This window comes from Sebastes umbrosus, chromosome 13, assembly GCF_015220745.1.
Source record: "Sebastes umbrosus isolate fSebUmb1 chromosome 13, fSebUmb1.pri, whole genome shotgun sequence".
NCBI lineage: Eukaryota > Metazoa > Chordata > Actinopteri > Perciformes > Sebastidae > Sebastes > Sebastes umbrosus.
In genome coordinates, this window is record NC_051281.1 from 33,102,315 (window position 1) to 33,117,775 (window position 15,461).

The 15,461-nt window shown below is 38.8% G+C and overlaps 1 protein-coding gene across 1 annotated transcript; it reads right to left on the reverse strand.

Moving 5' to 3' along the window:
* Positions 1-1,893: 1,893 nt before the first annotated feature.
* LOC119500464 lies at positions 1,894-15,041 on the reverse strand (the record flags this gene model as incomplete). The annotated part of the gene is given in 16 exon segments (XM_037790185.1): positions 1,894-3,159; positions 3,161-7,348; positions 8,276-8,825; positions 9,255-9,371; positions 9,373-9,830; positions 9,876-10,592; positions 10,784-10,864; positions 11,030-11,095; positions 11,490-11,555; positions 11,684-11,908; positions 12,051-12,118; positions 12,430-12,523; positions 12,612-12,881; positions 12,969-13,072; positions 13,232-13,346; positions 13,946-15,041. Coding segments are annotated over 16 exon segments (9,481 nt in total), but the record flags the coding sequence as incomplete, so codon positions are not given.
* Positions 15,042-15,461: the final 420 nt, after the last annotated feature.

Consider the following 15,461-nt stretch of genomic DNA (forward strand, 5'->3'; position numbering starts at 1 on the left):
CAGCTGCACAGGCGTCGACATCACACCAAAAGAAAGCCCCTCTGGCATCTCCACGTAACCGTCTGCGATGGCTCGTAGGTGGGTCATTATCAGTAGTATCTTAAGACCTTTGGGATGAAAAGTTACCAAAAGATCAAGAAGTTATCGAACCATGTTGCCGTGGCGTGGCGGCGAAAACAGCTTCTTCGCCAAAATATAATAATTAAATCGAGTCGCAGCCTGAGGACAAATACATACCATCATGAGTTATGGTGATGCAATAAGTTCATTCACATTCTTAATAAGAATCCATGCCTGTGGACATATGTTTTTTAAATTAGCACAAGAAGTTAGTTGTATGTGACACATATGTTTGGGAAGTGTAGGATGAGCCGTAACAATAAACAAGGACACTGCAGGGAGTCGAACCCCATCTCTGTAAACAGAGAGTCCATCACCAGTGTCTTTTGCTTTTTGTGGCTAAATTGTTAGAAAAAGCAAAACCTGCATTACATGATCAATGTTTAGCATTTTAGAATCATTTTAGAATTATTGCACAATAGGCATGAGATCAGAAATAATTTGAGTTATAGACAAGCTATTGTAATGCAGGATAATACATAAAGTAGATGTTGTGTTGATTTGTTAGAATATTGTGATTGTAGTTAGAATAGCTGTATATGTTATAATTTTAGTAAGCAAACACATATGTACATATGTGTAAAAAAGTATTGGCAGTAGTCTATTATTTCCAGAATATTAGTCGTTTGGAATGTCACATGCGTTGTTTAAAGGTGCATGCACAAGCTTTTTTAATGAGTTTAGACAATCATTATGGAAACATGCAGTAGGTAATTAGTTAGTTGTTGAAGTGTTTGTGGTTAGAAATTTAGACAAATGCTAGATCAACTTGACAGGGATGAAGGCGTCATGGTCATGAGATCTCTCCCCATCTCATTGTCAATATATAACCCAAGATATTGGACATTGTCTTATTGTCTTATTAGTAGGTTGCGGATTGGAAATCCAGACAACAGCAATGCATCAACTCGACAGGGATGAAGGCAACATTTGCATGTCACCTCTCCCCATTTCAACTGTCAATACACCACTAAAATTACCTCTCCCTTTCTCATTGTCAAAATATAACCCAAGTTATTGGACATGATCTTGTTCCTATAATAGGTTGCGGATTGGAAATCCAGACAACAGCAATGCATCAACTCGACAGGGATGAAGGCAACATTTGCATGTCACCTCTCCCCATTTCAACTGTCAATACACCACTAAAATTACCTCTCCCTTTCTCATTGTCAAAATATAACCCAAGTTATTGGACATGATCTTGTTCCTATAATAGGTTGCGGATTGGAAATCCAGACAACAGCAATGCATCAACTCGACAGGGATGAAGGCAACATTTGCATGTCACCTCTCCCCATTTCAACTGTCAATACACCACTAAAATTACCTCTCCCTTTCTCATTGTCAAAATATAACCCAAGTTATTGGACATGATCTTGTTCCTATAATAGGTTGCGGATTGGAAATCCAGACAACAGCAATGCATCAACTCGACAGGGATGAAGGCAACATTTGCATGTCACCTCTCCCCATTTCAACTGTCAATACACCACTAAAATTACCTCTCCCTTTCTCATTGTCAAAATATAACCCAAGTTATTGGACATGATCTTGTTCCTATAATAGGTTGCGGATTGGAAATCCAGACAACAGCAATGCATCAACTCGACAGGGATGAAGGCAACATTTGCATGTCACCTCTCCCCATTTCAACTGTCAATACACCACTAAAATTACCTCTCCCTTTCTCATTGTCTCATTGTGTATGGTTCTATTAAAAGAAATTAGATGAAATTAAGAACACGTATTATAGCTGTTGTAGGCCAGAAGTTAATGTGTATTTTCATCATGAACAGTTTTATGTGTAAAAGAACATACGATTCCCTCATGGTCACTGAAATAGGTTGGCAACACTGTAGTTTCAATGTTATACTGTATGGTTTTAACATACACATGGTCAATTAATGTGCCTTTTTCAGTCGTGGGTTGCGAGACTAGTTGAACATAGCCTTTGTTTGTCATAAATTTACAAATTGTTGAGACTTTCAAAATGTCATCATTAAAATCTCCCATTACAGCAATTGTGTCACTTATTGGATCTAGCAAGTCAAGTAGTCTGGTTAGATTTGTTTTAAACAAAGACAGTGGGTATGATGGCGGACGATAAATGACTGCTATTAGTATGTTGTATGTAACACAGTTGTATACCAAACATTCTAAATTGATATGTGGTAGGTTCACAATGTTGTCTGTCAAATTGTCTGCAATATACATGCCAACACCACCATGTAGTTGGCCTTGCAACACAATCAATGCCTGATCGTTGCTACTGTATGACAGGCTTCGAGGACAACTTTGAAATCTAAAACCATCAATGTTGACTGTTTGGGCAGAGGGAGCAGCAGGTAGCCATGTTTCTGTAACAGCAATACAGTTAAGGTGCAAATGCTGTGTACAGACTGTTAAATCTGCCAGATGGCGAGTCAAGCTTTGCACGTTCATCAAAAGCACATTAAAAGTTTGTGCAGTCAATTTGGGTTGTGCCATATTTTCTGATAAAAACGGTGGCATGCGTTGAATTGCATGTTGAATGTTCTCCTTACAATAAATGACTTTGTCATCAAAATCTTGAATCACTAACCCTGATAGATCTCTTACACGACTCAGTGCTACATATGCTTGTCCAGCAGCAAAAATTCTCTTAAGGGAAACCACAGCTGTATCTACCGTTATACCCTGTACCTTATGTACTGTACACGCCCAAGCCAGTTTTAACGGAAATTGTCGCCTCAATCCACCATTACTAGAGACTGTATCTTCTTCTGGCTTGATAGCTGTGGAGGTCACGGATTGTGTTGAGGCATGGGCACTTTGTTTTCTACGTTGTGTGCCAACGTTTTTATCATCAAATTCAACATAGACTATTTGTGGAAATTTATCATTACTTGAACTAATTATATCGGTTACTGTGCCACATACGCCATTAACAAGACCATCCATAACATCCACATTTTTTGTCAGCATTACTCTAGCATTTTTCCCCAAAAGTAGCTTTTCAGTTAAACATGAATTATAAACTTTAGCATGATGTTTTTTTCTTCAACTCACGTTTGCCAGTATTTTTATTTTTTTCATAATCCTGAGCATCTATTTCAATGTATTCAGGGCAAGTTTTAAATAAGTGCTTTACATTGTGCTCATTTACCTGTTTATTTGTGGGAAAAATGTGTAAAGCTGAGCTATCTTCACCTGTTTCACATTGTTTTAAGATTTGTATGTCACTGGTCAACATTGGGTCATTTTTTGAGCGGGTTCTTAAACGGTTTAATAACTGTGCAAAAACTTGATCTTTTTGTCTTACAATAGTTTTTAACTCCACAACCTTAAACAGATTGGACCACAAGTTAACAGATACATCATCTATATAGAGTGGTTTCCCTTTCACTGGAGGCAACTGGAAGAAATCACCAACAGCAATTATACAAACTTTTCCAAATGGGGAGAAGTCACTTGTCTGTTTGATTTGACGCAATCTACCATGAATATATGTGAATAGTTTGTTGTCTACCATGGATATCTCATCAACTATTACAATTTGTAGAGAACTATATTTTGCTCGTAAAGTATTCAGTTTCTCTTCACCTAATGGTGTGTAAGGTAACTGAACATTAGTTCCGATGCTAAATGTATGGTGAATGGTTGCTGCATTTAAATTGTATGCGGCAATTCCAGTTGGAGCAGTTAATAATACACTGGTGTCGTCAGGACGTTGACAAGTTGTTGACAGTAAACGCATTGCTTCATATTGGATAGCCTTAATTAAATGACTCTTGCCTGTCCCTGCACCACCTGTGATGAAAACGTGAAATGGATCGGGATTGTTCCCTGCGACTTTGTTTAAACACCATTGCCTTATCTGATAAAATATCGACATTTGTGTGTCATTCAATGATCGAATCAATGCTAAACCTTCATTTCTACACAGAATGTTGTTATTTTTTTCTAAATGTGCATTTTGTTGCTTACTCACTGCTAAATCCGGGATATTTTCTATGTGTTCTTCATCTCCCTGTTGCTGTTGTTTAAGTTCTTCGCATTCTAATCGCTCCAGCTCTTGTTCAGGACATAGCTGAGACCAGGCATCCTCCAAAACACCATGATCTTCAATAGAGTTTTGAACACTCTCTAACACATCTGCATCCACTTCAAAGACACTCCTATTCCTGTCAACGACTGATCTGACTAAATGCTTTGAGCCATCACAAAGTTGGATTGTACCATTCATATAAAACTCTTCAAATGTTTCAAATCTTGGTGGTTTTAGCTGGATGTCTACTCGATATGGTAAAAATAACTGAAGTATACTTTGATAAAACTTTTCTGGACACTTTGTCTCAGAAAAACGTGCGTAACGTATAACTGCAGCTTGCGATCTTGTTCTTTTGGTTACGTATCCCAAATTGTTGTTTAAGCTTATTTTGTTTTTTGCATTTTCATTTTTGGTCAAAACTCTGTACTCAGATGCAAATGTTGCCAAACACATGTTATTAAAACCTGCATCTTTTGGTCTATTTTTATAGCGTTCGATTGTACTGGTCATCCACATATCACCAGTTGTTAGATCTTGTGATTTAGCCCTTTGTCTTAAAACACTTAAAGGCAAACTCATTCTAACTACATTATCCCCCGTTGGGACAAATACAACCTTTCTAGAGCATTCTTTAAGATGCATATTTATTATTCTATAGACTGCCTCTTGAGCACAAACATCCCTGTTGTGCAAGTAAACACTCCCCAGTTTCTTTAGTGCATCTTTGGCATCCATATTTCCTTCTTTGGAAGCTTCTTTTTGGGCATTTCCTAACAACAGTCCGATTTCTCTTTCTGCCTTTGAAATGTATGAAATAATATACACTATGCATGCGTATGCATCAACAACATACTGTATGTCCAAATTTGCATTCCAACATTTTAATAGTGAACTGTTATATTGATTGATCCAAACTTCATCGACTTGTCTCTTCAACACAACATGTGTATTTTTTCCCACACATTTATAGGCAGCTTCAAAAATATCCTGATTTAAACCTAAACTTTCAAGTAAATGATTCACAGAATCATACTTCATGGTCTCATCTGAAAGAGCAGCTTTTACTTTTGACATGATTTCTTTTGCCTTATCCCTTTTTTGTTTGGATGCTTCCTGCTTTTTATTTGCACACTCACATTGTGTCAAGTTACTGGAATTAGATATATCGCAGACGCATGTTTTTTGGCAATCATTTTCACTTTTACTGCGACATATGAATGTGCGGTTTGATGGTGGTCTAGGAAAATTAAAACGACAAACGGTATTCTTTTTTCTACATGTTTTGGCATGTCTTTTGGAATGTTGCTGCACAGATGTCACTATGTCCAATAATGAGTCATCATGTGACGGTAATTCACATGTGACATATTTGTCAATAAACTGAACCACCTCTTCATCTGTGTTTTTATCAATCTGAGGTGCGTTCTCGATCCAAAACAAGCAATGCACATGAGGTGAACCGCGTTGTTGAAATTCAACACGATAAAAATAATCTTTTATTTTTCCTATTGGATTAAATGGGGATTTCAGTACTTCGTTCAAAAAGACATGCCAACGATAATCAAACATTCTTGCTGCAGTAACAGGATTACAGCGCAAGAGTTCACACTTGTCTGCCCATTCTAAATCTTCTATTGTTTGTGTTCTACCCTGTTGTTTTAAAATACTATGTAATAGATTTGTCCATCGCATATCGGCAGATGAAAATGAGCAAAACCAAGTTGGGATACCTATTTGTCGAACACATGCCACTAAATCACGTTGTGCTCCCTGCCAAAACGCTGGAGTACCACGGATAGGTCGAAGGAATCGATACCCATCATCAAACTGTAATACTTTTTTCAACGAGTCTTCATCTTTTAGGAGATCTTCAAATACTTTTTGTGAGGCAACACCTCCTTTGCCCTTCCGTAAAGCTATGGACACACTTGATATAACTTGTTGAACTTCTGACATGTACTGAGCATAAAAAATGTACTCAACATTTTGGGCAAACCTGCCATCTGCATGTAAAATTCTGGCATTTAAATAACGTGATAATGTCAATTTTGTCTCTCTGTTTTTGTGATATGTATTGTTTCCTTGTGGAAACAAAACTGGAAAGCATTTGGCTTCGTTTGAATGATCTGTAAGCAGTTTTACAGGGTTATTTCCTTCTGCTGGAGCCAGATTTAATATCTTATCAAAATGTTGATCTAGTATTTCCTGACCAATATCAACAGGCATAAGACATGTATCTTGAAACATACCATGCTGTTGTCTATCATGTAACAGCTCATCTTCATTAGTATCTGCAGAGGTTGTAGTTGTTTCTATATTTAAATCATGGTCTTTTATGTCATTATCATGTTGCTGACAAAACTCATTTAACCAAACTTCATTAAATTTCACTTCTTTATAGTGAATGTTTGTTTGTTGCAAATAATTTAAGGCTCGCCGTACATGCATAGTTTCAACAAATTTGTACTCATAATGTCCTTTATATGTTAGCTTGCGTTTTAATTTTATAGGCAATAGAGATCCTTCCATATTTGATTTAGGCAGTAATTTAGTGGTTTGCACTATGTTTGCTGGAACACATGTTACTGGTCCATGTACACCATTTTGTCCACCTTTGGGTAGAGCCAACATTTTCATAAACGGTATATGTAATGCTATTAGATGTTGTTCTAAATTATTTAAACATCCTAATTCTGTTGGAATGGGATCTAATGTCAAATTGTTAACTATACATTGAGCTGGTACCTCACCTTTTTTAAGTTTAAAATGACAAGTGAAGCATATCCACAGTTGACCTCTAGCTTTATCCAAAATTTGGCAGGGTGACACACAGTCATTATTACATGTGTGTACATAATCATAATTAATGCATTTATCTGCTATAAGTGCTATTTTGCTTTTCTTTTTATACGCATCTTTTTTACAAAGTACAACTTGATGTTCAAACATTAATCTATGGCAGACACAGCACACAAAATTTGGGCCATTTTGTACTTTTGACAAAAACTGTTTCATTACAAAGTCAAAGAGCTTAGCGTTTTCTTCCTTGTTTTGCCTCTTTAACTTATTAGCTGCTATTACACGTGCCTTGTGTTCGGGATTTTCATGGTACTTTCTTTTACTCATAGTTTTAGCATTCTCACAGTGCAACTGATTGTGTTTGTATTTCATTTGACTTTGTGCTATTTTTTTTTGCCTATGTGCTAAGTTTTGTTTGTATTTTGTTTTACTAAAGTCTTTTGCCTTTTCTCTATGTGCTAAGTTTTGTTTGTATTTTGTTTTACTAAAGTCTTTTGCCTTTTCTCTATGTGCTAAGTTTTGTTTGTATTTTGTTTTACTAAAGTCTTTTGCCTTTTCTCTATGTGCTAAGTTTTGTTTGTATTTTGTTTTACTAAAGTCTTTTGCCTTTTCTCTATGTGCTAAGTTTTGTTTGTATTTTGTTTTACTAATGTCTTTTGCCTTTTCTCTATGTGCTAAGTTTTGTTTGTATTTTGTTTTACTAAAGTCTTTTGCCTTTTCTCTATGTGCTAAGTTTTGTTTGTATTTTGTTTTACTAATGTCTTTTGCCTGTTCTCTATGTGCTAAGTTTTGTTTGTATTTTGTTTTACTATTGTCTTTTTTCCTTTCTCTATGTGCTAAGTTTTGTTTGTATTTTGTTTTACTAATGTCTTTTGCCTGTTCTCTATGTGCTAAGTTTTGTTTGTATTTTGTTTTACTAATGTCTTTTGCCTGTTCTCTATGTGCTAAGTTTTGTTTGTATTTTGTTTTACTAATGTCTTTTGCCTGTTCTCTATGTGCTAAGTTTTGTTTGTATTTTGTTTTACTAATGTCTTTTGCCTTTTCTCTATGTGCTACGTTTTGTTTGTATTTGTTTTTACTAATTTCTTTTAGTTTTACCATGTGCACCATATAATTTTTCTTAGATGTATTTTTAGCCTTTTGTTGGAAAATTTCGTTTTTCTCATAAGTCAATTTTGTTTGGTAATTCATCTTCTTTTTATAATACCTTGAATAAGACAATCTACTAGCCTTGCCCTCTTTTACATTGTCATTCATATTTAATTTACGCTTCAAGCAAGGAATGGTATTTTCATTTTTACTTTGATTCCTAAAATTGTACACTTTTGAATCTAAACCACTGATTTTGCAGAAGCCATAACAACTTTGCTCATCAGGTTGATAGACACAAAGAACAGGCTCATAATGGTTACCATAACAATTTTCTAGGTAGATGCTTTGCTCAGAAAGAAGTGTACTTGTGCAACTATATTTTAGCCATTGACCACCATAAAACGTAAATATATTTAATCCTAAATAATCCGCTGTTGCTTGAATTTCTACTTCTGTAGCCCAGGTGTGAATATATCGCATTTTTGAATGGTTTAAGTATTCTGAAATGGAGGAATACTCACTTCTCAAAATATTTTGATATTTTACAGCAAACATTTGTAACTGTTTAACAACAGCCCGTCGAATTGCGAGATGATTATTTTGTGTACCACTCACAGCTTGAGAGATGGCTCTGAAGAAACAATTACCGTCAGCTAGTATCTTCTCATTTTTGCATGGGAAACCTAACCTACAAACACGTGTAGATACTATTTCGTTTGGTTTTGCAAACTCCACCTTTAGTTGTTTGCACAAAGCTTGAGACACAAGTTCACAAATAGGACTAAAGGGCCGATTTGTATTTACTACATTACTAACAAATTCAACATCTGAGGTAATCTCAGAAACATCATACATTTTTAACTTCTTTGATGAATGACCTCGAGGTGAAATCTTGCGCTTTGTACTTTCCTTGTTACTGTTTGGTGCTGAACCCAAATCAAACACTTTAGCCGCAAAATCCTTACCAAAATCTTTACAACTCACTCTCCCTCTTAAACACTTTGTATTTCTGATACTGCTAATATTTTGTTGACCTTGTGGTGACACCGAGTGCAAGTCATGAGTTGTTGAACTTGCAGGCACATTGCTGTGTGTCGCAGTTGGAACAGTGACATGAACACCACATATTTCAAACATCTTTGGCTCATCACCAAACCCTGTAGCGAAACGGCAGATATGATTGCACACTTCTTTAAGAGAGAGATGATACACAACAACACTACTTCCGTTCCCATCAACCATGCCATCAGCACTGCGTGCATGGGAGTCAACTACTGCGTAATGTCCATTTTGAGAAATGATAGCACAGGTACTGTCACACAGTGTCAAAAGACGTGCTGTACTGCGTACACATCTTTTCCAGTCCGCTTAGTAGGGAGGTGATAATACCTTGTTCAACATATTCACCTTCAACCACACCTACAATGCCATTGACAAAGTCCGAACCATAATGGAACTGAAAATTCTGTCCATCAATATCTGCCTGTTTAGGCAAATCATCAACTAATAACAACGAGTCTTTGATCTTCTTGCTGTTTCGCAAACCTGTGTATAAATGGTCACCTAAGAGTAGAGCTGAGTCCAGATCTTTTGTCTGCCATGAGAAGACACTATCAACTGTATGTTTTGCTAGGCTTACCAAACCAATTGCCATACACTGAACCCCAGCATATGTAAACATTGCATCCCCCTGGTGAAAGGATCCTTTTACACTCTTTTTACGCCTAACAGATTGGCTAACCTCAACCTCAGCAGCAACTTCAATATTAGTATCACTGTCTTTTAACTCTGTAGCACTTTCTATGTCAGGATCACCTTGACCTGCCGTCACAGAAAGGCTCCTAATGCTATACCACTTTGCATCTAAAGAGTTCTTTAGATTTGTGATGTGAAACATCAGGTCACCAAGGCATGTGTTGAAAACAGCCACAGACCTGCCAATATTGGATGCCAACCCAGACACATCACGCATGCCACAATCAACTACCACGTAATAATCGTTGTGCTGAATTATGGTACTAAATGCACCATGGAGGTTCAACAGACACATTCCATCTCTCTTGAAATGTTCTGCCATAGTTTCGCGCATCACCATTTGCTCATCTATCAGCCCTGTTTCACTGTACTTTGGAAGCCCAATATTAACCTCCCAGTTATTGCCAAACACACCATGCTGTTTTGTCAACTTGACCAAGTTTTGTGTCGTAGAATTACTTTGCTGCATTGACTTTGCTATTTTGCTCCCTTCTACAACGATGCTATCAACATCTTTCCCTTTCCATGTACACACAGGAGCAATCGCATGTTTGATCGCAGCCACAACACTACATGCTAGCCCTTCATCCACATTACCGTGGATGAAGGGTGCTCTGACATCAGTCCCAGCAACAATAGGCGACTGCAATTTTGCTAAACACATGCAAGCATTAATAGGTGCATCGCTCTGACCTTTTGCAGTTCTTGGGGACTCTGCTTCCACGACCACTGGCACAGCCTTGGAAGGTGACGCCTGTGGAGAGACATCCACATTCGGTGCGATGGCCTCATCCTTTAAAAAATACAGTGGAAAAAAACAGCCTTTAATATCATGTATTTGTTCTGTGTTTGACGATTATTACAAAGTAAAACTATTTATATATATATCATTATAACACTGAAGGGTTTTCTATTGTAATTTATACCGAAATAACAATGACATAGCTAAGCAGGCTCATTAACAAAAAAACAAAGAGCACCAACCTCTGACATCACATCCACGATCACAGCCCTGGCACGTTTCGATTTCGGAGAGACGTCCTCAACCAAGGGGGCTGCGTCCAGCTTTAAAAAAAAAAGAACAGGGAAAGAACTGCATTAAAAACAATGTATTTTATCACTGATTGACTATTTTGTACTAAACCATAAAATAGTTGAATAAACAAAATATATACTTTCCATTACCCAAATCTCAGAATAAGTTAAAATGCTTTCAAAACAAAGACAAACCTGTGGCTCTGCCAGTCTCCTCTTGGAAGAAGCTGCTTTCTTCTGCCGATGTTTCACTGGTGGTTTCTAATGTAAGAAAAACAACATTTGAGGCATGTTCCATTTGACCAATATAAACAGTCTAGGTTTATTAATTTAAAGTATTTCAGGAAGAAAAATACACTTAGATATGGGGCCTCAACTAACACAAAGATAAATGCAAATTACCATTTGTCCCTTTGGAACAGCTGCTGTGCACTCCGCGGGACTCGGAAGATGTGATGGAACAATGGCATCCATCGCAGCCAACATCTCACTGCTAAACCTGAGACGTGTCAGTGGGATGGAACACTCCTTCAACACCTTCAAACAAAATAGCAGAAAACTATCGTTGGCATTTTCTCTTGTCAAAAGGCAATCCATAAACAAAAAATCAATAAACATATCCCAATAGTTAAAGCATAATACAAACATAACAAACCTGTTGCTGAACAATCCTCCTCTTGGATGCTCCATGGGACTGCTTAGGTTCCCAAGACCGCTGCCTCTGCAATGACAAATAGCATAATTAGTATTCAACACATAGCTTCTCTTTGTCAATTACAAAGATATCATATTAAATATCACTTTTTCCAAACAATCTCAATCATTTTATGACAGTGTGCGTCATCTTACCTTGCTGCTGTAACTAACAGTCGTGTAGCCTTCTTTGTCGGTTTGACACGGCCGTGGCACGGCGACCTCTCCCTTCACAACCACCCTTGGAGAGAATCGTCTGGCAGGCGGTGATGTCTTCGGAGCAACCTGTGGCTGCGGCGCAGTCGTCTCCAGGTGCAGATAAGCAGCAATCCAGAACAGCTGCGCCAAGACCTCCATTCCCTCACTGTCACTCAAATGAACCTGCAAAATAAGTTTAATTTAAAAGTAATTAAACACAAATATCTTACAATCAATATGCATCTGTATGATTTGAACTTATATCAACGACAAACAAGTGTACATCAAACTTATGCATTTGCCATGTCACAACATTTATACTTACGTTGTCTCGGTACCACAGGTTACGGTTGTGCAGAGGAAAATGCTCCGCAGTAGGGACGTACTTGACACCTTCAAAAAAATAAGAAATGTCATCAATTACAGAAATTTAATATTTTGACACTGTGTTTTCAATTTATTACCAAACTACAATGAAACTTATTTAAATTATATGTTTTTAGATATTTACATAACCATAACGAATATCATGTAAGTTATAAGATTTAGTTATTTTCAAAATCATAATAAATATTTTGTAAAAAATATGAATATTGTTAACAAAAAAAAGGTGAATTTGGTTGAACATTTATTCAAATAGTTTGCCCAGGAGTATACAACTTATTCAACTTGTAACTGTACTTAAACTCTTTCTTTAAACATACCTGCACGTGCAGCCACACGACGATACTCCTGCCTCAGGTGGTCCTGCAGATCCACAGCTATGTTCAACCTCGGAGGGAAGTCCAACACCACCACCTGTTTTAAAAAAGATGTCCATTACTCAAACGTCATACTCATTAACAACTCATACAAAACATTCATTTTAATACCAAGGATAGAATACCTGAGGCCATCGACTGCGGACACTTCTCAGGAGCTTGCCGAAATCGACCCCTGCCTCGTCGATGGTTCGGCTCGCTGTGAGGTCGTTGCTGGGGGCCAAAAGACAGACGACATCAGGTGTTCGCGGGACAACAGCATTCAGCACCTCCGTCCGCAACTCAGCTGCACGGGCACCCGGCGTCGACATCACACCAAAAGAAAGCCCCTCTGGCATCTCCACGTAACCGTCTGCGATGGCTCGTAGATGGGAGCATCCAACAAGAAGGACAAACTGGAACAACAGAAAGGATATTTTTAGAATAATAATCACAAATTATCCTAATTATCCTCTGTTCATTAACTCTAATACCAATAATACCTTCTTGTCTGGAGACTCAGGAGGAATGACCAGCTTGTGTTGTCGTCCAGTAAAGGGGGAAATTGGCCATTTTCCCACTCTATGGCGATATCCAGTGCCGCAAACTATTGATAAACACACAAAGACACCACACAATGAGGCTTAACACAGCATCGTTTATGTAAACAAAATAATTATGCACCATCCTGCTAGGAAATAACGCAACAATATACACCTTACACACATAAGGAAAGCATGTAAAAAAGAAAGAACTTGCTACATACCACCAATATCGCCATCCTGTGGGGGTCCATTCGCCACAATGAATTCCTCCGTCACAGGCTTCGCTCTGTTCCGCTTCGCTGCCTCAGAACGACGAAAGGATCTCTTACGCGGCATCTGAAAATATATAAGCACAATAGATTAATAACGATAATTTTACTCTACAATAATTGCAATAATGACATATATAAATACATCTAAAACTGTTTAATGCCAAAATAGCTGAATCAGTACCAGTGTTGGTACTTTACACCAGTTAATGGGCCATAGGTGGGTCGTTATCATCAAACCAGTTTCGGTACTTTACATCAGAGCTCATCAGAATCAGAATCAGAATCAGAATCAGAATGGTGTTTATTGCCAGGTGTAAGAGGTATACACTAGGAATTTTCTTTGGCATTATTGGTGCGAGACAAACTCTATAATAACAAAAGAATAGATAAAAACAAAAGAATAGATAAAAACGTTAGAATAAAATAATAAAAATGTACAATTTACAAATTACAAATAAGCTATAAACAAATTTCAAATAGGTTATAAACCAGATATGAAGATAGTGCAAATATTGAGAGGGGGGGAGAGTCAGTGTCGGCAGGGGGGGGGGGGGGGGCTGGGCTGATGGTGTTGAATGCGGAACTGAAGTCCACAAAAAGGATCCTGGCATAGGAGCCAGGGGAGTCCAGGTGCTGGAGAATGTAATGAAGGGCTAAATTTACTGCGTCGTCTACAGACCTGTTGGCTCTGTAGGCGAACTGCAGTGGGTCCAGCAGGGGGTTGGTGATAGTCTTTAGGTGGTGGAGCACAAGGCGTTCAAAGGTCTTCATTATCACAGAGGTCAGAGCGACGGGTCTGTAGTCCTGAAGACCTGTGATCCTTGGCTTCTTGGGGACCGGGATGATGGTGGAGGCTTTTAAGCAGGACGGCACCCTGCAGTTTTCCAGGGAGGTGTTGAAAACCCCTGTAAACACTGGAGACAACTGGTCTGCACAGTGTTTCAGGGTTGCAGGTGAGACAGCGTCTGGGCCGGCTGCCTTGCGGGGGTTTTGTCCTTTGAAGAGCCTGTTGACCTCCCCCTCTTTGATGGACAGAGGTGTGAAGGGGGGGAGGGGTGTGCACAGGCTCGGTGCTTGTGGAGAAAGCTGGGGGGTGCTGGTGTTAACAGTGTTAACTGCTGATGGCTGATGGCTGGGGGGAGAGGAGATGTAGTCAGGACTGGCACTTTGTCTGTCGAATCTGCAATAGAACTCATTCAGCTCATTTGCCAGTCGGAGGTCATTCGTGGAGTGGGACGGTTTGGGCTTATAGTTTGTGATCTGCCTCAGCCCTTTCCAGACTGAGGCAGAGTCACTGGCTGAGAACTGCTCTTGTAGTTTCTCTGAATACTGCCGTTTGGCCTCCCTCACCGCCTTGCCAAACGCGTATTTAGCCTCTTTAAAGCCCACCCTGTCACCACTCCTAAATGCCTCTTCCTTAACCAAACGAAGCTGTTTGAGTTTGGCTGTGAACCAGGGCTTCTCGTTGTTGTAGTGAACCCTGGTGCGCGTCGGTATACAGCTGTCCTCACAGAAGCTGATATACGACGTCACAGCCTCTGCATATTCGTCCAGACTGTCAGTGGCGGTCCTAAACATCTCCCAGTCCGTGCAGTCCAGGCACTCACGCAGATCCTCCACCGCCTCGCTGCTCCACTTCTTGGTCGTCCTCACAACCGGTCTAGCCAGTTTGACCCTCTGCCTGTAAGAGGGGATGAGGTGGACCAAGACGTGGTCGCAGTTTCCCAGCGCAGCGCGGGTAACGGCGTGATATGCGTCTCTGATGTCATTTACACATTCTTGCACCAGTTAATGGGCCATAGGTGAGCCATTACCATTGTTTATAGTGAAACCTGCTTAGAGCAATCGATACCATTGAGTGTTGCTCTCTCTAGGGGGCAGTGGTTCATTCTAACAAGTAGGAAAAATGTAGCCCTTGCTGCGAATTCCCCTACATCTATGAAATGTGATTTAATTGCAATAAACGGAACAAAGTAATGCCGACATAACAAGACCATGATTTGTCAAACACAAAATCTGTGCTTTGTCTGTTTGCAATATGGCAAGCACACAACTTTTAGATTGCTTGTTTTCTGAATGGAGAGGCTGTGCTAACATTGTAAAATTAGCTGTTCCATCAACATTTAACATAACGTCATATAGGCATAAATACAGCGACTTTGTTGAAAACAAATCAAAA